We start from the raw sequence: 23,502 nt of genomic DNA, 5'->3' as shown, positions 1-23,502 counted from the left end.
TTGAGACTTGACTCGAGACTTGATGGTTAAGACTTGAGACTTGACTCGAGACTTGATGGTTAAGACTTGAGACTTGCTTGGACTTGACCATGTGTGACTTGTCCCCACCTCTGATAAATATTAAATCCCATATATGAGAATATATTGACTAATATATTACATGATATTTTCCAATATAGGCCTACTGCAATATATTTTTGTTTCATAAGGGTAACTGGAGTCACTTCAGTTCTAAAATAATAATAATGGGAGCCTACTAGTAAAGCTGAAGCTGCGTGGCCCTGATTGGCTGCGGAGGTGTCCCGTGCGCGCGTGACCGCGTGCGTTGGTGGCCGATGACGTCAGCGCTCGCTCGCGCAGTCTACTCTCTTTTGTCATTGAGTTTCAGCGTCGAGTCTTCTGAGGCGAGGAGAGCAGTTCACGGTATTTCTCATCTTTACACAACCAGCAAACACACTTTATACAGTTTGATTAAGCGACAGACTCATTTCTGTATTGTTTTCATCGATCACAGCGATACTTGTGCGTCTTTTCTGGCGTCTTCTCACTGAAATAAACATGTAGGCTAGTGCAGCAGCGAGCATGAGGAGAACATGTGGAGTTCATTCAGTCCTGAGCGAGTTTGTGTTTTTGTGTGATTGTTTCGATGTTTGGACTGAAAACTGTTCCTGAATGTCAAGTCAAGAGGTAAAGTTTGAGATCTGTGAGGGGAATTGATGCGAAACGATCTCAAGTGTTATACTGATATAAGTTACTTTACATTGATTGAGCCAACGTGAGACATTTAAATCAACTCTTAAATGTTAATATTAGAGCTCGACCGATAGTGGATTTTACCGATATTTAGGTTTGACCGTACATTCCGATAACCAATTATTCAACCGATATTTTTTTAAATGGGTACTGGGATTTTAAGAAAACATAACACTCCAAGTAAAACAGTGCTAAACTGAAATGTGCTAAATGAAATAAATATATAAATATGAATATATTAAAATGAGAAGTTGTACAGAACGAACTCTAAAGAAAATAATTTAAACATTTAAATATTACAGGTCAAATAGATTTAGCTATAACCTAGAAACACAGCCTATGTACATTTATAGGTAACCCTTTGCAAGTCCCATTTGTTAACAAGGATGTATAAGCTAGCTTTCATGATCTATATGCATTATGCAATATAGGTTTTTACTGCATGTAATAATATTTGAGCAATACAATTGTACCTTGATCATTCATGTTAGTTCATAGTACATTAACTAAGGTGATTACAGATAAAATACAAATTTAAACTCAATTTAAAATGTAAGTAAATGTTGAAATTAACAAACAATGAATGATTTCAACATTTATTAACCTTATAGTTAATGCAAAAATTGTAATCTAATTGTAATGTAAAGTGTTACCATTCATATGAATCATGTTTGAAGAAGATGGCCATATTTAAATATCTGCAAAGCCCAGAGCATTAAAATTACATAAATGTAGACCTATATTACATGTAGGCTACAGTCTCTCACTTTATCTGCTTAGATTTAAGAACACTTGATATCTAAACAAAATAACAATATGTATTGTAGTGATAAAAAAGTACTGAAATCGATTGCGTCTCTGATTTGTTTGTTTCTGTCGGCTGCATGAACATCAATGTTGAGAAAGCAATCACGTCACTAGCTTTAAATATGCAACTTCGCCGGCTAATGAATGCATAAAAGTGACCAGCTGGATATAAACTAATGGACATAGATGGTAACAATTGCGACATAAAACATTTGGGTCAGGTTTCCGTGTGTTTTTGTCACATTGCTTTAATCGCTTGAGGTAGCCGTTACTAATGCTATTCCTCTCAGACTCGACGGCAAACATACTTCTGTTCTTTCTCTGCTAATGCAGCATCTAGTCAACAAATTAATTACTTTATAATGATATGGCAATATGTACTTTAGTGTCAGCGCTCTCCGTGCAGCTTGTAATCTCCGTGCCGCGCGCATATTTTCTCTTTCAGTAGAGCAGTTTTACAGGCTTTTATCATGTATCCTGACTCAAATAATGTGTTTCTAACAGCAAACACTCAGAATAAAGTGAGATGATCTGCTGATGATCCTGAATGGCTTGTTGAATGAGTGTTGATAGTCTGAGGCTCATCAATATTAACAGATCTGCTGAAAACACTCTTTATTTCATGACAATAGTTCCTGTTTTCACCTCATTTATTATGCTGATGTCTTCAGATCTCCTGTAAATTGACACTTAAATCTAATTTCATTGGTGTCAGCAGACTGAGGGTAATTGTTGGCTACTATATGAAAATGTTTTATCCATGTCATAGTGTGAGAAATAACAGTATTGTCTTTCAATGGAGCAGTTTAATAGTCTTTAGTCATCTATCTGACTCAAATAATGTGTTTCTAACAGCAAACACTCAGAATAAAGTGAGATGATCTGCTGATGATCCTGAATGGCTAGTTGAATGAGTGTTGATAGTCTGAGGCTCATCAATATTAACAGATCTGCTGAAAACACTCTTTATTTCATGACAATAGTTTGTGTTTTCTCCTTATTTATTAGATCTCCTGAATCACATCATCAGTGAAGCTCCTCCCACTGCAATTCCCCAATAAATGCTGTAAATCCCCGTCAGCTACAAGTGAAGACGAGCATGAAAGCATCAGGAAGAGCTGAAATCTGCAGAGACTGAGTTTATTAAAGAGGACAGTGAGAACACGAGTGATCCAGAACCCTGCAGAATGAAACACACTGAAGATCCTGAAGAACAGAGAGGTTGGTGTTTATTCTTCATTCATTCATGATGCTGAACAACATTCATGTTAGAAATATTCAAGCACTTCATCACATTTTGATAAACAGTTCAACTATGAAATGGTACAGAATGTTCGGGGTTTTCTTCAACAAATGGTCAGTAAAGGGAGATTTGAGACATTTTTATATTGATTGTCAATATCAGATCAGGCTAAATACTATTTAACATTTATTTTATACCTGGTTTCCAATTTGCAACAGCATTACCAGAATTTGTCATTTTCCACATTATTTTTTATTTTTTAGGAACAATCAGTGAACACCAAGTTACTGATAAAGTTGTATTTGTCAAATATCATACAAGTTATTCATAGTTATAGAGATTCTTCTTACAGTAGCTTTGGTAATGTGGGAGAAATCCATCTATCAAATACATGTGTCTAAGGTGCAATGGTACAAAATGAGAAAAATAGTGGTGAAATAGTGGGGAGGAGCAACCGCTAAAAGATAGCGGGAAGACCACTAATTGGACACCTAGAGATAAGAAAATGTATAAGACCTGTAAACTGGCCCATGTAAAATCCAGATGCCTAGCTAACATCTCACTTTGTTGAACTGCTCAATAAAGTTGATTCTTCTGAGACCTGAAACTTCGACTCTGCTAGAACTTCTTTGAAACCAGGGGCCTCATTTATAAAACTTTGCGTAGGATTTGCGTCAGAAGTGGTGTACGGATGAAACATAGGACGTGCGTACGCACAGAAATATCCAGATTTATAAAACCATGCGCACGCACATCCTACGCAGTTTTCCCTTAATAAATCACAATCAGTTCTAAATGTAGCGCAGCTTTTGCGACTTCATGTCACGCCCATAGTTGCCCATAAATAGTCAGTGAAACGCCCACAAGTTAATATTCATCGATTGCGAAATCATGGCAAACACAGAGAGGAAATAAAAAAAAACGTAACTTCACTCAATGTGAAGTAGAAGTTAACGTTGGCGAGGTGGAAAAGAGGAGATGTTGTTTGGAGGGCACAGTGTGGGCATTACTAATGCCAAAAAGGCACTTGAGTGGCAAAAGGTTGCAGACGCCGTAAATGCTGTAGCCTCACAACCTCGGACCGTGGCCGAAATAAAAAAGAAATGATCGGACAAGATCAGCCATTGTGCGTCATTACGCATTGTGATGGGGCATTTTATTTCCATCCATTTAATTGCATCTGACAAGCTACCGATGTCGGTTATAATCTACGTGGAAATGGGAAATAGTTCAGTGCAAATGTAATTTCTTGCAGCTTTCTGAATGGTTGAGACATAGGCCTCATACGTTTATCAAAAATCAAACAAACTAAAGGCATATGCATGAATACCATTCCGTAGCTGATGAAGACATTTTTACTATGAAAACAACTTTCCCCAGTGGACAATTAATAGGCTACATCTATCTATCTATTTATCTTTATATCTATCTATCTATCTATCTAATTATCTATCTATCTGTCTGATCTAATTGCATCTATCTGCTCCGCCAGACGGACACATTGACGAGAATATCAGTTTTGTACATTATTTCGTTCTGTTTACCATATTATTTATGAGGATGATTTGCATAACATGCCAATATTATTGCAGAACATATTTCACTTTTCTTTTTGCAAATATGTGTTAATTTGCATTTGTTGTAATTTTCGTTTGATTTTGTTTGTTTTACACTGCAGATCGATCGAACGGTGTTCGTGTAGGCTGTTAATTGAATGACTTGCTTTGTGAAGTCTTCATGTTATTTATGAGAGGCAGTATTGCCATTTCTTTTACACAACGGTCTACAGTTTCAAACACTTTCACGTGTTTCTTCCATCTGCCGACGGTGTCGCCATTTCTCATTTCACCCGTTTTTGTGCGTACGCCTGGGTCAGAGCTTGCGTGAAGGACCGCACATTTTCCCGTGAAGTTTGCTTTTTATAAATACCAATTATTGCGTAGAGAGCGGCGTACGCCTTCTTTTGTGCGTACGCAACGTTTATAAATGAGGCCCCTGAACCAGACTTTGAAGACTTAGAATTTTCCACAACAGTAACAGGGTCGATGCATGTAGTCAATGCTACATGTAACCCGCAGCTACCCGTTTTATGGCGTAATAACTTGGGTACATGTGATCTATTTGTGTCTCGGACCAGATTACAGAAGGTAGGTTTGACTCACTGGAGTATAGGAAATTTATAACAGAGACTAAAGAAAGAAAGCAACTCAGACTCAAATATAAATGTTAATTACTAAGAAATTAAATGTATTGTTATTACGGAAAAAAGATAATTGAATCTTTTGACAAATAAAATGATATAAATAAACAAATAAAAAGCAATAATAAACAGTAGTTCAGTTCACAATTGACATTTAGATTTCAAAAATCAAGATTTAAAACCAGTTTTCACAATTCAAAAAACAGTGTCCAGATTAACAAAAGAAAAACAACTTCGGGAATCAGATTCAATGTTCAGCTGTCACTGAATATTTTTAGTTCAGTTCCGGTTCAATAGGAAAAATCCAACGATTGATCCAGGGAAAATCCAGAAGAGCAAAAAAAAACAATATAGCACAGTTCAGGGTGAGTATATTTTGTCCTACCAGTTCAGCAAAACAATAGATGTTTTAATTTTCCAGGTACGCTCAAGTAGATGGTTGGCTCGCCATGTCCAAACCACAGACAGAACATCCACAGCAGGGACAGATCAGGACTCAATAGGCAACGATCTCGATGAATTCAGAAACAGAAGAAAAAACGAGAGAAAACAAAAATAATCATTATTCAGCTGTTCAATAAACTTTAGATTAAACAAATTGTCCGGTTTATCACTCAATTTCCTATGCACTTAACATACATGCTAATCAACCATATGTTCACTTTTAGTACATTGAAACCTATGTACACAGCTAGTCAAGTCAAGTCACCTTTATTTATATAGCGCTTTTTACAATACAGATTGTATCAAAGCCGCTTCACAGTGATAACATGAAAATGATACAAAAAACAATTTCATCATCGTCCACCTTTAAGGCAGATCTATAATATTGTAGAATATTAAATGTCCCCAACTAAGCAAGCCAGAAGGTAAGGCAACAGTGGCAAGGAACCAAAACTCCATCAGGAACAGAATGGAGAAAAAACCTTGGGAGAACCCAGGCTCAGTCGGGGGCCAGTTCTCTGGCCAATGAGTGAACAGTGTATGATTATGATTCAGGAGCATTACAGGTCAGAAGTCAGAATGAATCAGAGTATTTGTCCAGTTCCGGTTGGGTGAAGTCGGAGTGGAGAGGAGGAGGGACTGGTTGACACTTCAGGTCAGCGGCGTCGTCGTGTCCTGGCGCTGGTCCTTCATCAGATCTGGATACGGCCTGGTTCCGGTGGACAGCGGTAAACCTCGGGATAGACAGAGAGACTAATATTAGCGTAGACGCCATCCTTCTTATGATGTACCAAGTACATCAGGATTTACGGGAAGTGTTCCCGGTCCCGGCTGTTGTAAACTATGCAGCCTAACATTGAGTTATAGAAGTCTATAATGTGTTATGTGTATGCTAGGCTGAAGAGATGTGGTTTTAGTCTAGATTTGAACTGACAGAGTGTGTCTGCTTTCCGGACAATGTTAGGAAGACTGTTCCAAAGTTTTGGTGCTAAATAGGAAAAGGATCTACCGCCAGCAGTCGATTTTGATATTCTAGGTATTATTAGCTGGCCGGAATTGTGAGATCGCAGTAGACGTGAAGGACTATAATGCGTTAAGAGCTCGCTCAAGTACTGCGGAGATAAACCATTTAGTGCTTTGTAAGTGATCAGCAATATTTTAAAATTTATACGATGTTTAATAGGCAGCCAATGCAGTGTTGACAGAACGGGGCTAATATGGTCATACTTCCTGGTTCTAGTAAGAACTCGAGCTGCTGCGTTTTGGACCAGCTGTAGTTTGTTTATTAAGCGTGCAGGGCAACCACCCAGTAGAGCATTACAATAATCTAGCCTTGAGGTCATGAACGCATGAACTAATTGTTCTGCATTATTCATTGAGAGCATATGACGTAATTTAGATATTTTTTTAAGATGGAAGAAAGCGGTTTTACAGATACTAGACACGTGACTTTCAAATGAAAGATTGGTATCAAAGAGCACACCCAGGTTCCTAACCGACGACGAAGACTTAACAGAGCGGCCATCAAGTGTTAGACAGTACTCTAGATTATTACGTGTGGAAGTTTTTTGTCCAATAATTAGAATCTCTGTTTTTTCTGAATTTAGTAGTAGGAAATTACTAGTCATCCAATTTTTTATATCAGCTATGCATTCCGTTAATTTTGTGAATTGGTAGGTTTTGTTAGGTTTTGAAGAAATATACAGCTGAGTATCGTCGGCATAACAGTGAAAGCTAATTCCATGTTTCCAAATGATATCTCCTAATGGTAGCATGTACAGAGTGAACAGCAGCGGTCCTAATACTGAGCCTTGTGGTACGCCATACTGAACTTGTGATCGATAAGACATCTCTTCATTTACTGCTACAAACTGATAACGGTCAGATAAGTGTGATTTAAACCATGCTAGTGCAATTCCACTAATGCCAACATAATGTTTGAGTCTATTTAAAAGGATGTTGTGGTCAATGGTGTCAAATGCAGCACTAAGATCAAGTAACACTAATAGAGAGACACAACCACGATCGGATGATAAGAGTAAATCATTTGTGACTCTAACGAGAGCTGTCTCGGTACTATGGTACGGTCTAAATCCGGACTGAAAATCCTCGCAGATATCATTTCTTTCAAGAAAAGAACACAGTTGTGAGGATACTCCCTTTTCTAATATCTTTGGCAGAAAAGGCAGATTCGAGATCGGCCTGTAATTGACTAATTTTGTAGGATCAAGTTGCGTTTTTTTAACAAGCGGTTTAATCATAGCTAGCTTAAAGGTTTTTTGTACGTATCCTAGAGACAAAGATTAATTAATGATATTAAGAAGAGGATCTATGGGCTGCATCTGATAATGGACTGAAAATAACAGACGTGGACAGTTTTTCCTCTGACAGGCGGCTGCACTTGATTAAATTTGTAATAGAGTTCAATACGTTTGGGGCATTATTATAAATGACTGTTGCTTATATCAGTGTGTTTTATATATAAAGGGAGCTCGGGGTTACCCCTTTATTTTTGCTTCGGAAGGAAGTGCGAGCTATTCGTTTCTCAACTGTTTTTCCACTCAGCTGCTGATAGTTCGGGTTCAGCAGCTTTAGCAGGGTTTCTGTGTTTATATGTTTTTGTTGTTTTTGTTGTTGTTGTTTTTTATTATCATTTTTTATTTTATTTATTCCTTTTCGGAGAGATACATGGCAACATTTAAAATACAGGGTGACAGTGGATCAATCAGGATAAGGTTTATTTTTTATGAGGGTGTTTTATATGGTGATTTGGATACCATAGATTATACATGACAACAAAGCCATTTAAATTTGTGACATTTAATACTAAGGGTCTAAATAGCCCAGTTAAAAGAAAAAGAGTCTATATGTACCTTAAGAAGTTGGGAGCAGAAATAGTTTTTCTGCAGGAAACCCATTTAACAGACTCTGAGCATAAAAAATTAAAACGGGAATGGGTAGGTCAAGTGTTTGCTTCATCATTTAATTCTAAGTCAAGGGGAACGGCTATACTGATAAATAAAAATATCCCTTTTACAGTTACAAAATCGGTACTCGACCCTTCAGGAAGATATGTAATGATACAAGGACATATGTATTCTGAACAGTGGACGATGTTAAATATATATGCGCCAAATATTGATGATCACTTGTTTATACAAAATGTTTTCCTTCAAATTGCTCAATCATCAGGCTCACTTTTGGTAGGTGGGGACTTTAACTTTTGTCTTGATAATGTACTTGATAGATCTTCAACCAGACCATTGCCTCTTTCTAAAGCAGCTCAATCAACCACTGCTTTTATGAAAGATTTAAATCTAACTGATGTTTGGAGGCATGAACATCCACAAGATAGAGATTACTCTTTTTATTCACATCCTCATGATACACGCACTCGTATAGATTATTTTTTGTTATCCACCCAACTTTTATATTGTGTGATGGATGTTGAATATCTTTCTCGTTTGAGTGACCACTCTCCCCTTGTAATGTCATTGTTCATCCCAGAAAAAATAGGACGAAATTATAGGTGGAGGCTAAATCCAATTCTTAGACAATTGGAATTCCAAAAATTTATTAGAGAACAAATTGATATTTTTACGTCTACAAATAAACCTTCTTGTTCTAACAGCTTCATATTATGGGATACTTTAAAGGCCTATCTTAGGGGCCATTGTATTGCATATACTAAGGGGTTAATAAAATCTAAAAAATCCAAATTGAATGAGCTAGAATCTGAAATCTTAGCACTTGAAAAAATATACCATAAGGATCAGAATAAGGATGTTTATAGGGAATTACTTAATAAAAAATGGAGTATAATAAAATGAACACCTACCAGGCAGAGAGAGCTATTATAAGTTCTAATCAGCGTTATTATGAGCTTGGCGAGAAAGCACATAAAGTTTTGGCCTGGCAATTAAAACGTGATGAACAGAAACGAACGATAAATGCTATAAATACAGGTAATGTGGAAACGTATATTCCTGCAGAGATTAATGATGCATTTAAGCAATATTACACAGAGTTATATACTTCTCAGGCAAGTACAGATAGTACACAAATGGATTCTTTCTTATCCTCAATACACTTACCATGTCTTTCAGAGGAGGACAGTTTTGATTTGGATCAACCTTTTTCTGCCTCCGAGTTGACTGAAGCCATTCTTTTAATGCCTAATAATAAATCTCCGGGTGAAGATGGCTTCCCATCCGAATTTTATAGTTTTTAAAGATTTGCTTGTGCCATACTTGATGGAAGTACTTGACCAGTCTAGGACGGACAAGTGTTTTCCAGACTCTTTCTCCAATGCAATAATTTCGGTAATATACAGAAAAGGTAAAGATCCGCTGAAATGTGCGTCCTATTGGCCAATTTCTCTCCTTAATGTGGATTATAAATTAGTTACTAAAATGATAGCCAAGAGGTTAAAAACTCGTTTTCCTCTGCTGATTAACCCAGACCAAACTGGTTTTGTAATGGAGAGACTTTCAGCGAACAACTTGAGGAGACTATTAAATGTCATTCATACTGCTAAAGAAAAACGCATACCGGGAGTAGCTGTTTCTCTTGATGCCGACGAAAAGGCTTTTGATCGCGTCGAGTGGCCATATCTTTTTGAAGTGCTGAAAAAATTAGGATTTGGAGCTGCATATATTGACCTAATTTATTCACTTTATAAATCTCCTAAAGCAAAAATAGTTACTAATGGAATTACTTCTGCTACATTTCCCTTGTACAGAGGATGTAGGCAAGGATGCCCCCTAAGCCCAGCTCTCTTTGCACTGGCTATCGAGCCTTTAGCTGAGGCTATAAGATGCAACTCTGATATAAAGGGCTTTGGAATCGGCCCTGAAATGCATAAAATATCATTATTTGCAGATGATATTCTTTTATTTCTTACTGACCCCATAGACTCCTTGTCAAATCTACAGAATGTGTTACAATTGTATAGCACTTTCTCTGGATACAAAGTTAATATTGACAAGTGTCATTTTGCCGTTATCAGGGTTCGACTCTACTGCACTGGACGGCTTTTCCTTTAAGTGCTCTCCTACTGGAATTAAATATTTGGGTATTCAGGTAGATGATAACTTAAAGAATCTCTATAAACTCAATTTGACTAGTCTTTTAGAGAAGGTGAGTAGAGATTTAACCAATTGGATGGATCTACCACTCACATTACTTGGTAGAATAAATGCTGTTAAAATGAATATTTTGCCCAAATTCTTATACATGTTTCAATCTCTTCCAATATTAATCCCTAATTCATTTTTCACCTCTCTTAATAAGTTAATAAGATAATTTATTTGGCACCGTAAAACACCTAGGGTCAGCCTTGATAAACTGGCTTTGGATTATAAGCAAGGAGGACTGAGACTTCCCAGTTTTAAGATGTATTATTGGGCAGCCCAATCCAGGTACTTAGCTCAGATGTTTGCTAATACCCCCTTTCCCTCTTGGCTGAATATAGAGAAATCCGAGTTAAAAGAAGAATGGCCTGCCAATATTTTATATACATGGGATGACAGATGATTAGACGTTCAGTTCAGACTTGGAATAAACTGCGGTCTCTGCTGGGACAGGATAATTTTCTTTCCCCTAAAACACAGGTGTCAAAGTCAGTTCCTGGAGGGCCACAGCCCTACAGAGTTTAGTCCCAACCCTGCTTCAACACACACACACACCTGCAATTTTCAAATTAGCATGAAGGACTTGATTAGCTGATCAGGAGTTCTAAAAAAAAATTAGGGTTGAAGCTAAACTCTGCAGGGCTCTGGCCCTCCAGGAACGGAGTTCGACACCCCTGCCCTAAAACACCTTTATGGGGGAACAGATTGCTACCAATGTGTCATCAAAACAAAAATTTTAAGATATGGGCAGATAAAGGAATTACATTGTTAGAGCATTGTTTTGACGGTGATGTTTTAATGTCTTTTGATCAGTTAAAAAATAGATATAATTTGAGTAATAAAGAATTCTTTAGTTATCTACAATTACAAGATTGTTTAAGAGTTAAAGCAAAAACTTATCCTAAATTACTGGATTTGACATTTATGGAGCAACTCTGTTACTCCGATAAACCGCTATATAAAACTATCTCTAGAATATATGAAGCACTTATCTCAAATCAGCCTTTAGATGACCCAGATAAATCCAGAAAGAGATGGGAGCAGGATTTGGGGGTAATAATAGATGCAGACCTGTGGGGTCAATTATGTAAAGATGGGGTCACATCAACCTTGAATTCTAGCTATAGATTAATTCAGTTAAATTTTTTACACCAGCTTTACTACACTCCATCTAGATTACATACATTTAATAACAGTATTTCACCCCTCTGCTTCAGATGTGGTACAGAAGAAGGGACATTTTTGCATTCCACCTGGTTGTGTCCTAAAGTTAAGGTGTTCTGGGCACAAGTATGTGATAGTATATCACAGATTCATGGAATTGACTTTCCAATGGATCCAGAGGTTTGTTTATTAGGCAATTTTACCAACTCTAACCTCCGAAACAGACAAGCTATTAAGCTTACTGAAATGTTGTTAATAATAGCTAAAACATTTATTGCTTTGAAATGGAAAGCAGACACTGATGTGCCTATTGGAATGTGGTTGTCGGAGATTTGCAGCTGTGTACCCTTAGAGAAGATTACATATTCAATGAGAAGCAAGGGTGAATTATTTTATAAAATCTGGAAACCCTTTTTTGAATTATGTAAATATAGTACCTCATGCCTTGATTTCATAGTTAAATTTCTAACTGTCTTACATTGTATCTCCGTTTGTATTGTATTTTTTATTTTTATTTTATTTTTCTCTTTGTTGTGGTTTTCGTTGATACTGTTGCTTTATTTGTGTTTTGTCTGATGTTTGTTATTGTATTTGAAAAAAAAGTTAAATAAAATTATTTTAAAAAAAAAAATGAAGAGGATCTATGACATCTGGAAGCATCTCTTTCAGCAGCTTAGTCGGTATAGGGTCTAACGTACACGTTGTCGATTTAGATGATTTGACGAGTTTGCAAAATTCTTCCTCTCCTATAGCAATGAATGAATCAAATTTTCCCTCAGGGAGACTACAATGCACTTCCTGATGCGATACTGTATTAGACGGTTGCATAGTTATAATTTTGTCCCTGATATTATCGATCTTATAAGTGAAGAAGTTCATAAAGTCATTACTGCTGTGTTGCTTGGAAACTTCTGGGCCTGAAGCTTTCTTTTTCGTTAGTTTAGCCACTGTTTCAAATAAATACCTAGGATTATGTTTATTTTCTTCTAATAGGGTTGAAAAATAAGGCTATCTAGCAGCTTTTAAAGCCTCTCTGTAAGCAATCGAACACTCCTTCCATGAAAACCGAAACACCTCTAGTTTTGTTTTCTTCCAGTTGCGCTCCATTTTTCTGGCCGCTCTCTTAAGGGCCTAGCAAAGCTAGCGTCCCATGTAACGTCTTCATAAATAACATAACTACTTAAACAAATATACATAATAATATGAACCGTTAAACATTATTTACACAGTTATCATGAAAATATAGATTAAATCACCGTCTTTAGATGCATGTGTCACATTACATTTCAAATGATAACTTTCCATATTTCAAAACCACTTGATATATATATATATATATATATATATATATATATATATATAGCCTATAATAGCAAAAATGGCACTCACCAAGGAAAAAGTGAAAGTGTTGGTTTGGCCTTAATCTAGATGGTTTCAGTCTTCTGTAACCGCATTCAAATGGCTCTAAAGTCATTTAACTATGTGGGGAATTAGTTATATTTTAATCAGGAATATGATTAAGATATCTTGCACATTACAGTTACGTTAAATTATCGAGACTGATAATGGATCAATTGTATATATTAATGATCATAGTGCACTATGGTTCTTCATTAATATACAAATAGTCCAATTACAGATCGATTATAAGATAATTCTGATTGGAATTAAGTTAGTTACGTTCGTCCACCGAACGGGCGTTTGTATTAATTCTCAATAGGATCATCGATTTTATAAACACAGAAGAGATCATCCTCTGGCCAGAAGAATGACGACTCCTATCCTTATAAAATTTATAAAGCATTGTAGCTTAAGATCAGACATGTTCAGGGACGATGTAATGTGAGCTTGAGACAGTTTAATCAAATCATATTTGTATTTTAATGAAACGAAGCTAATGAATACATAATTCTACATCTAAACACGTGATACAGGTATTTACACAGGGTAACGTTACGTAAACACATAAGACAAACGGATAACGACATGGAGTTGCGCAGGGGAAAATGGAAGTGAATTAAAGCTAAAGAAGATTGGATATCATTGTCTAAATGATATCAAATATCGCAAACATCATATACAGTTAACCTTTGAGAACACCAAGGAAATCATTCATTTAAAACAGGGATAAGCAGTCTTTAAGCAATTAAATCTGAAAAGAAATAAATACTTGTACCAGGTCTCTCTGTATGCGTGTGTGTGTGTCATTCCTTGAATTTAATGCGTCTCCCGGAGCACGTGGGCTGGGCGCGGTCCTTTCAAAGGGTGTGTGAAGTTGAGTGTTGCTGGAGGTTGAAGAATTAATGGTTGCCCATTCAATAATGGAGCCGTTGCAGTTTTCATCTGCAGTTGGGTGGCAGGGAATGGAGAGGCCTTTGCGAGCTGTAGGCCCGCGGCCTCATCTTCAGATAGGGACGTTCAGCACATCAAGATGTTGGAACCAGAGCATGGGCAAGAGAGGGAGAAGTAGGGTTCCTTACTATTTGAGTGTGAAGCTGTCCTGCCCTCTGGGGGGTGTGAGCCAATAAAAGTGCTCCTTTTGGAGGAAGATTTTATGGCTCTTTGTGTTCAGGACAGAGAATTTAAATAAGTAATTTGAAGGGTTTTTCAGAGAGGACCCTTCAAGATTCTGATAACATACAATACTAATTCTTATAACACAACATTAGTTAAATGTAATGTAAATTAACCAGTGGGCGACGACGATTGGATTTTAAAAAGACTAAACATGCAACACATGAGTGTAAGTGAACATCAAGTCTTAAGCATTAATGAACACATAAAAAGGAATCCCACATCAATACGTTTTACAATCATGAGATGGGAAAATTAGGTACATGTTTAACACATCTTTCAAGTGGTTATATTTATAGAATATAGGACAACAGGGGTTCATTAGTCTTTCAGCCGGCATTGGGTGAGGGTCGACTCTCTCTGTGCATTCCTAAGCGTCGTAAATGGGCTGTCGGTGCGACAGGACACGTCACGAGATTTAAAATGATATTAAACACATATGAAAAATACACACTACATAGGATTTGCATATTAGAAGCTTTCACACTTAGGTTAATGTACATTAACATTGTGGCCATTTTATATGATGAATTTAGAGAACTTGTGTGTGTGTTTGCCACATGTGTGTGAGTTTGTCACATGGCTTTCTCTCTTGCAGAGAGGAAGTGAAAAGGGGGTTGGAATGTCTTTGAGGCTGATCACATGGCAATGCGTGTTGTTTTAATCCGTGTTCAAATTAAATTCGTAAATGTACCAACCATTGTCGCTACACTTCTTTTAATGTGCATTTCTAACTTTTCCCATTCGTCTCGATCTCTTCTTCTGTCGGCTTCCACTACATTTAAAGTGTGACTTCTAAGGATAATTTTCACTAAAATCTATTTTTAGATTATTTCGATTGTCTTTCAGGAGTTATGAACACGATGCACTGTCTAGCGGCAATCTGCGCCTTTTTCTCATTAGTCACACTCTCTGCTGCTCTCGTTTTGGTTTCTTCGCGCTGTAAAAACGAACTCACTTCCCGGAGGCGGGACTAACCTCCAACCTCATCCAATCAAATCTTTCTTTGGCCAATTTCTTTTTCTAGATTTACTTTTGTAATATAATATAAAACTTAAATTACTTATCTGTGTTCTTTTGTTATTAATACTAAACAGATATTAATAGTCAAGTCAAGAATATTTGTATAGCGCTTTTCACAATACAGATGGTATCAAAGCAGCTTCACAGTATTAATTAAAATAATAATAAAACGTCCATGTTTGGTAATGCTAATCAATAGTATTATTCATTGATTAATTAAATTGAATTTCCCCAATAATGAAAATAAAATAATTATAATTACTTTTAATTTAGTCAGTGACCTGGGTTACATACAGTTTGTGTAAAATGGACTGAGATTATTTTCTTTTCTTCCCATCATGCGTCAGAAAGAGCCCAGATGATGTCACTTCCTGAGTTTCACAGTTTTAAGAAATGCTCTGTTTTTGAAAAGAGGAAAATCATGTCAGGAGTAACAGTGTTGAGTGAAACATGTAGGACTAACATGTTCATTTAAAACTAGTTAAAGCCACAGCCACTCTACACTTTGAGCATGTGAAGTTTTCTACAGACACTGCAATGATCGTGAAATGACGTCACATTCTGTGGCAGCTTTTTCACAAACATAAATTGAACGTATAATAATAATAAAAAATGTAGCTGCAAGCAGCAACAATGGGCCAAGCCCTTCAGGCCACCGCAAGTACAGCAAGTACAGCAGCTAAAATAAATAAAACTAACGGATACAGTAGGTGCCTCATCCCCTTTGGGGGTTGGTCCCTAATAATACAAATAAACAATGCCACTTGAATGCTAAATGCTTATTTCTCACTGGGTTGTTCACTTGAGCTTGGGTTTCTGGTGTCCCACTTTCACATGCGCATGAATGGAAGTATATGAAGGAAAAGTCTGGTGTTAACGGTCATTAATAATTAAAACGTTTTTAGTAAAATAAATATCAATCTCAAAGTTGCTGTCAAAACATGGCAGTATTGTATATTTTAATGTTAATATGTTAGATAATTGTGTCATTGATCAAATATACTTAATAGTTCTTGCTAAAGAAACATGGGATCTGTGCCTATAATGTTTTAAAAATAATAATTTGAAAGGTAAATTTCCCTCATTCATGGAAAGTTTCAAGGACATATAATCAAATTATAAGGCATGAAATTATCATAATTTATTATAACAGTTGTCTACTTTCTACCATTACATCAGGGCTCACTTTCATGTCCTTTCACTTTATATTTCTCTCTTTAAAGATAATTATTTTGATGTACTAAAAATTTAATTTTTCTTTGATTTTAGACCTGATGGAAGTGGAGGAGAGTGAAGAACTGAGAGAAGTGAAGGAGGAGAGTGAAGAACTGAGAGAAGTGAAGGAGGAGAGTGAAGAACTGAGAGAAGTGGAGGAGGAGAGTGAAGAACTGAGAGAAGTGAAGGAGGAGAGCGAAGAACTGAGAGAAGTGAAGGAGGAACATCATGTCCAACCTGGAGAAAAACCTTTGAGTCGCTCAAAGACTAAACGGACTAAAAATAAATGTTTAAAGAAAAGAAGAGCCAAGAAATCTTTTACCTGCACTCAGTGTGGAAACAGTTTCACAACCAAACAAAGTCTTGCTCGTCACGTGAGGATCCACACCGGAGAGAAGCCGTTCTCATGTGATCAATGCTGGAAGAGTTTCAGTCAATCATCACACCTTAATTCTCACATGATGATCCACACCGGAGAGAAGCCGTTCTCATGTGATCAGTGCGGGAAGAGTTTCAGTCAATCCTCAAACCTTAATCTTCACATGATGATCCACACCGGAGAGAAGCCGTTCTCATGTGATCAGTGCGGGAAGAGTTTCAGTCATTCATCATCCCTTAATCTTCACATGAGGATCCACACCGGAGAGAATCCGTTCTCATGTGATCAGTGCGGGAAGAGTTTCAGTCATTCATCATCCCTTAATCTTCACATGAGGATCCACACCGGAGAGAAGCCGTTCTCATGTGATCAGTGCGGGAAGAGTTTCAGTCAATCATCATCCCTTAATCTTCACATGAGGATCCACACCGGAGAGAAGCCGTTCACATGTGATCAGTGCGGGAAGAGTTTCAGTCAATCATCATCCCTTAATCTTCACATGAGGATCCACACCGGAGAGAAGCCGTTCACATGTGATCAGTGTGGGAAGAGTTTCTGTCAATCCTCAAACCTTAATCTTCACATGATGATCCACACCGGAGAGAAGCCGTTCACATGTGATCAGTGCTGGAAGAGTTTCAGTCGATCATCATCCCTTAATCTTCACATGAGATTTCACACCGGAGAGAAGCCGTTCTCATGTGATCAATGCGGCAAAACATTTCTCTGTGCATCAGCCCTGAAGACACACCTGACAGTTCATACGAAGGAGAAGCCGCATTCATGTTCTGTGTGTGGAAAGAGTTTTTCACTGCTGCCATATTTACATAGACATGAGAAAACTCACACTGGTGTGAGAGAGTACATGTGCTTTGAGTGTGAGAAGACTTTTACTACAGCGGGCAATTTAAAACTGCACCAGAGAATTCACACTGGAGAAAAACCTTACAAGTGTTCACACTGTGACAAGAGATTCAGTCGATCAGCATCTCTGAGATCACATGAGAGGATCCACACTGGAGAAAAACCTTACAAGTGTTCACACTGTGGCGAGAGATTCAGTCAATCATCATCTCTGAGATCACATGAGAGGATCCACACTGGAGAAAAACCTTACAAGTGTTCACACTGTGACAAGAGATTCAGTCACTCATCACATCTGAGATCACATGAGAGGATCCACACTGGAGAGAAACCTTACAAGTGTTCACACTGTGACAAGAGATTCAGTCACTCATCATCTCTGAGATCACATGAGAGGATCCACACTGGAGAAAAACCTTACAAGTGTTCACACTGTGACAAGAGATTCAGTCACTCATCACATCTGAGATCACATGAGAGGATCCACACTGGAGAGAAACCTTACAAGTGTTCACACTGTGACACGAGATTCAGTCGATCAGCAGATCTGAAATCACATGAGATGATCCACACTGGAGAGAAACCGTACAAGTGTTCACACTGTGACGAGAGATTCAGTCAATCATCATCTCTGAGATCACATGAGAGGATCCACACTGGAGAAAAACCTTTCAAGTGTTCACACTGTGACAAGAGATTCAGTCACTCATCACATCTGAGATCACATGAGAGGATCCACACTGGAGAAAAACCTTACAAGTGTTCACACTGTGACAAGAGATTCAGTCGATCAGCAGATCTGAAATCACATGAGATGATCCACACTGGAGAGAAACCGTACAAGTGTTCACACTGTGACAAGAGATTCAGTCGATCAGCAGATCTGAAATCACATGAGAGGATCCACACTGGAGAGAAGCTGCACACGTGTGATCAGTGCGGGAAGAGTTTTTCTAATAAAAGGAACCTGAAGCGCCACATGAAGATCCATACAGTGGAGAAACCACTTAAGAACTACAACCTGGTTAAGAACTACAGGAAACTATGATCTCTGTAATTGCAAACAAAGGTTTCTGTAACAAATATTAAGTTCTGCTTTTCTGATGCATCAAATACTTGTCATGCAATAAAATGCAAATTAATTATTTAAAAATAATACAATGTGATTTTCTGTATTTTTGTTTTAGATTCCGTCTCTCAAGGTTGAAGTGTACCTATGATAAAAATTACAGACCTCTACATGCTATGTAAGTAGGAAAGCCTGCAAAATCCCCACTGTATTTGCTTGAATGTAAACCAGAGATTGTGATCAATAAACCGCTGGAACTTTTTTTGCCCCAGACCGGTTGCTTTCTGCGTTTACACCGCGGTCTAAAGTAACGGGAAGATTGTGTAAACTGCACGCGACTGCTGCTCCCAGTCGGCCACGGATAGTGGCCGACTGGGAGTTTTGAGCGCCACATTTATAATAAGTATGGAGTAGATTCAAGTTGTGCTGCAGTTGTTTGTGATCTATTGGTTGGAATTTGGCGTAAACAGAATGAGAACATGGATCCATCATGCCTTGTTACCACTGTGCAGGCTGGTGGTGGAATGGTGTGGGGGATGTTTTCTTGGCACCTTTTAGGCCCCTTAGTGCCAATTGGGCATCGTTTAAATACCACGGCCTACCTGAGCATTGTTACTGACCATGTCCATCCCTTTATGACCACCATATACCCATCCTCTGATGGCTACTTCCAGCAGGATAATGCACCATGTCACAAAGCTCGAATCATTTCAAATTGGTTTCTTGAACATGACAATGAGTTCACTGTACTAAAATGGCCCCCACAGTCACCAGATCTCTACCCAATAGAGCATCTTAAGGGATGTGGTGGAACGGGAGCTTTGTGCTCTGGATGTGCATCCCACAAATCTCCATCAACTGCAAGATGCTATCCTATCAATATGGGCCAACATTTCTAAAGAATGCTTTCAGCACCTTGTTGAATCAGTGCCACGTAGAATTAAGGCAGTTCTGAAGGCGAAAGGGGGTCAAACACAGTATTAGTATGGTGTTCCTAATAATCCTTTAGGTGAGTGTAGAAAAAAGAACAACAAAGTCAGCCAATAGCAGTGGAATCAAAAGACAGTATTTCAAACATATCTAGTGTGTCTGTAAAGTCTACATCATCTAAGGCAGGGATGGGCAAGTCTGGTCCTGGAGGGCCACTGTCCTGCAGAGTTTAGCTTCAGCCCTGATTAAAACTCACCTGCCTGTATCTATCTAGTAATCCTAAAAACATGAATTGCCTTGTTCAGGTGTGTTTAATTAGGGTTGGAGCTAAACTCTGCAGGACAGTGGCCCTCCAGGACCGAAGTTGCCCATCCCTGATCTAAGGCCTCTTCTGCAGCTAAAATAGCTGCCGCTGAAAAGGCTGCTTTAGAAGCATTTACATTTATTCATTTAGCAGACGCTTTTATCCAAAGCGACTTACAAATGAGAAACAATAGAAGCAATTAAACTAGCAGTAGACCAACAGTATTTACTGTAAGTGCTATGACCCTTCACAGTACTTTTTTTTTTGTTTGTTTGTTTTTGTTAGAATAGAGAAGAAAGTTTTAGTATTACTGGATTAAATGCTGCCGAAAAAGATACGTCTTCAGCAATTTCTTAAAGATGGCTACAGACTCAGCAGCTCTGGCTGAGTTAGGCAGATCATTCCACCAGCAGGGAACAGTCATGGTGAAGGTCCGAGAGAGAGATTTCGTGCCTCTTTGAGATGGCACCACAAGACGGCACTCGCTTGCAGAGCGCAAGTTTCTGGATGGCACATAAGTCTGAAGTAATGAGTTCAGGTACAAGGGAGCAGTGCCAGTGGTTGTTCTGTAGGCAAACGTCAGTGACTTGAATTTGATGCGAGCGGCAATCGGCAACCAGTGCAATTTTGTTAGGAGAGGAGTGACGTGTGCTCTCTTCGGCTCGTTGAAGACCACTCTAGCTGCAGCATTCTGGATCAGTTGCAGAGGTTTGACAGTGCAAGCTGGGAGACCAGCCAGGAGAGCATTACAATAGTCCAGTCTGGATAGAACAAGCGCCTGAACAAGCAGTTGTGTAGCATGCTCTGATAGGAAGGGCCTGATCCTTCTGATGTTGTACAAGGCAAATCTGCATGACCGGGCAGTGCTAGCAATGTGATCTGTGAAATTCAATTGACCGTTCGCAAAACCCCGCCCTCGAACGGTTCTCGTCCAATCCTAGCTCAGCAACTGTAACTAAGGAGAAGGACCTCCGTCAAACATTCAGATTTCAGCAAGATAGTGCAATGATGCGCCTATGGCAGTGAGGTCTGCACGGGCTTAAAACTTGCTGTATTTTATGATTGCTTGCAACTATTATTAAAAAATAGGCTACATGTACAAACACCGTTTCACTACGGCACTGCGGCCCCCTCATCAGTCAGTAAACAAGAGGAAAAAAAGAGAAAAGGCACGGACTTACTAATTACGAAACTTTGATGTGGTTGAACAGGTACACAGTCACAAATTCCTCTGGAACTCAAACATTACACTTCAAAACAGTTTGCCCAGTTGCACAACTATTTACACAAATATATCCTTCTCAGTCGGCTGAGTTATGAATGAAGAGAACAGCATTGAGAGTTGATGGTTTCAGCGCGTCCTCTGATTGCAGTGTTGTGTGACTGAAATAGCGCGCGCGGTAGCACATGCGCAAAACAGTTTTGTAAAATGATATATGATCAAATAAAAATGATTGATATATAATTTTACAAAACTGTTTTGTACATGTGCTCCCGTGCGCTATTCTGTCTATATTTCTGTCGTGCACTGGAGGATATGTCTTCTGCATTACTCCAAAACCAATCACTTAATGTATGGATCTCAACCCAGCCATGGCTATGGTTCTCAATTGTTTGACGGGCGTAGTAACAATAACTAAGGGGCGTGGCTTTTGCGAACGGTCAATTGGTCATCAATTGCAACTCCAAGGTGCCTGGCTGATCTTGATGGAGTTATGGATGACGAGCCTAGCTGAAAGGTGAAGTTGTGATTAAGTGCTGGGTTAGCCGGGATTACGAGTAGCTCTGTCTTCGCAAGGTTTAGTTGAAGGTGGTGGTCCTTCATCCAGCCAGAAATGTCTGTCAGGCAGGCTGAGATGCGAGTGGCTACCTTCGGATCATCAGGTTGGAATGAGAGGTAGAGTTGTGTGTCATCAGCGTAGCAGTGGTAGGAAAAGCCATGTTTCTGAATCACAGATCCTAGTGATGTCATGTAGATGGAGAAGAGAAGTGGTCCAAGCACTGAGCCCTGAGGCACACCAGTGGCTAGATGTAGGGTTTTAGACACCTCACCCCTCCACGACACCCTAAAGGACCTACCCGAGAGATAAGACTTTAACCACTGGAGTCCAGTTCCCGAGATGCCCTTCATCTTTAGGATTGACAGGAGGATCTGGTGGTTAACTGTGTCAAAGGCAGCAGACAGATCCAGCAGGATGAGAACTGAGGACTTGGAAGCTGCTCTTGCCAATCTCAGAGCTTCAATTACTGAGAGCAGAGCAGTCTCAGTTGAGTGTCCGCTTTTGAAGGCAGACTGATTGCTGTCCAAGAGGTTGTTCTGCGTAAGAAAGGAGGAGATCTGGTTGAAAACAACTCGTTCAATTGTTTTTGCGACGAAAGGAAGAAGAGATGCCGGTCTGTAATTCTCTAGATGTGCTGGATTTAGAGTGGGTTTCTTAAGCAGTGGGGTTACCCGAGCCTGCTTGAATGCTGTGGGAAATGTACCAGTGTGAAGAGATGTGTTTATGATGTGTGTGAGTGTGGGTATAACAGAGGAAGAAATAGCTTGAAGTAGGTTAGTGGGAATAGGATCAAGCGGACAGGTAGTAGGGCGATTGGAAAGGAGTTTGGAGACTTCTGTCTCTGAAAGCAAGGAGAAGGAGGGTGGAATGTGTGTGTTAGCTGGTAAAATGTGTGTGTTAGTTTGTGGATTGGTAAATTGGCCGCTGATGGTGGTAGTTTTGTTTATGAAGAATGTGGCAAAATCATCAGCTGTTTGGGTTGATGAAGGAGGAGGAGGAGGAGGAGGGTTAAGAAGGGAGGAGAAGGTTTTGAAAAGCATGCGAGAGTCAGAAGAATTGTTAATTTTGTTGTGATAGTAAGTAATTTTAGCAGTAGATATGTTAGCAGAGAAGGAAGAGAGGAGGGATTGATAAAGATCAAGGTCAGAATGATCTTTGGATTTGCGCCACTTCCTCTCTGCACCCCTGAGTTTAGCACGATGTTCACGGAGAACATCAGATAACCAGGGGGCAGAGGGAGTGGCGCGGGCTGGCCTGGAGGAAATGGGGCAAAAGTTGTCCAAGCAGGATGTTAAAGTGGAGAAAAGAGTATCAGTGGCATTGTTAGTATCTAGTGCTGAAAGCTGGTCTGGTGGAGGAAGTGTGGATGAGACCAAAGAGGATAGGTGAGAGTGAGCGTAGGTTTCGCCGAAAGGTGACCTGTGGAGGAGTGTGTGTGTTGTATTCTGGGGCAGGTTGAGGTTGAGAGTGAGGAGAAAGTGATCTGAGGTGTGCAGTAGAGTGACAAGAGTATGGTCAGTGGAGCAGCAGCGTGTGTAAATGAGGTCCAATTTGTTACCCGATTTGTGAGTAGCCGCAGTCGATATTCGTTTGAGGTCGAATGAGGCAAGCAGAGTGTGG

The 23,502-nt window shown here is 38.9% G+C and overlaps 1 protein-coding gene across 3 annotated transcripts in view; it reads left to right on the top strand.

Annotated features, from left to right (window-relative positions):
* The first annotated feature begins 287 nt into the window (after nt 1-287).
* LOC307006089 (uncharacterized protein) overlaps nt 288-23,502 on the top strand; it is a 137,381-nt gene continuing 114,166 nt past the window's right edge. Inside the window, exons 1-4 of one of the 3 annotated variants that reach the window (XM_079626728.1) lie at nt 288-423; nt 2,569-2,781; nt 16,610-18,867; nt 18,986-19,137. In XM_079626728.1, the coding sequence (XP_079482854.1) occupies nt 2,748-2,781; nt 16,610-18,846 (2,271 nt within the window). In that variant the 5' untranslated portion in view covers nt 288-423; nt 2,569-2,747 and the 3' untranslated portion in view covers nt 18,847-18,867; nt 18,986-19,137. Of the gene's footprint in view, nt 424-2,568; nt 2,782-16,609; nt 19,138-23,502 lie in introns of those variants that run through there. The other 2 variants (XR_013799401.1, XM_079626727.1) reach the window with 2 other exon arrangements.

This window comes from Phoxinus phoxinus (genome assembly GCF_949152265.1).
Source record: "Phoxinus phoxinus genome assembly, chromosome: 1".
Taxonomy (NCBI): domain Eukaryota; kingdom Metazoa; phylum Chordata; class Actinopteri; order Cypriniformes; family Leuciscidae; genus Phoxinus; species Phoxinus phoxinus.
The sequence above is the reverse complement of the archived record's forward strand: the minus strand, read 5'-3'. Positions and strand labels throughout refer to the sequence as shown.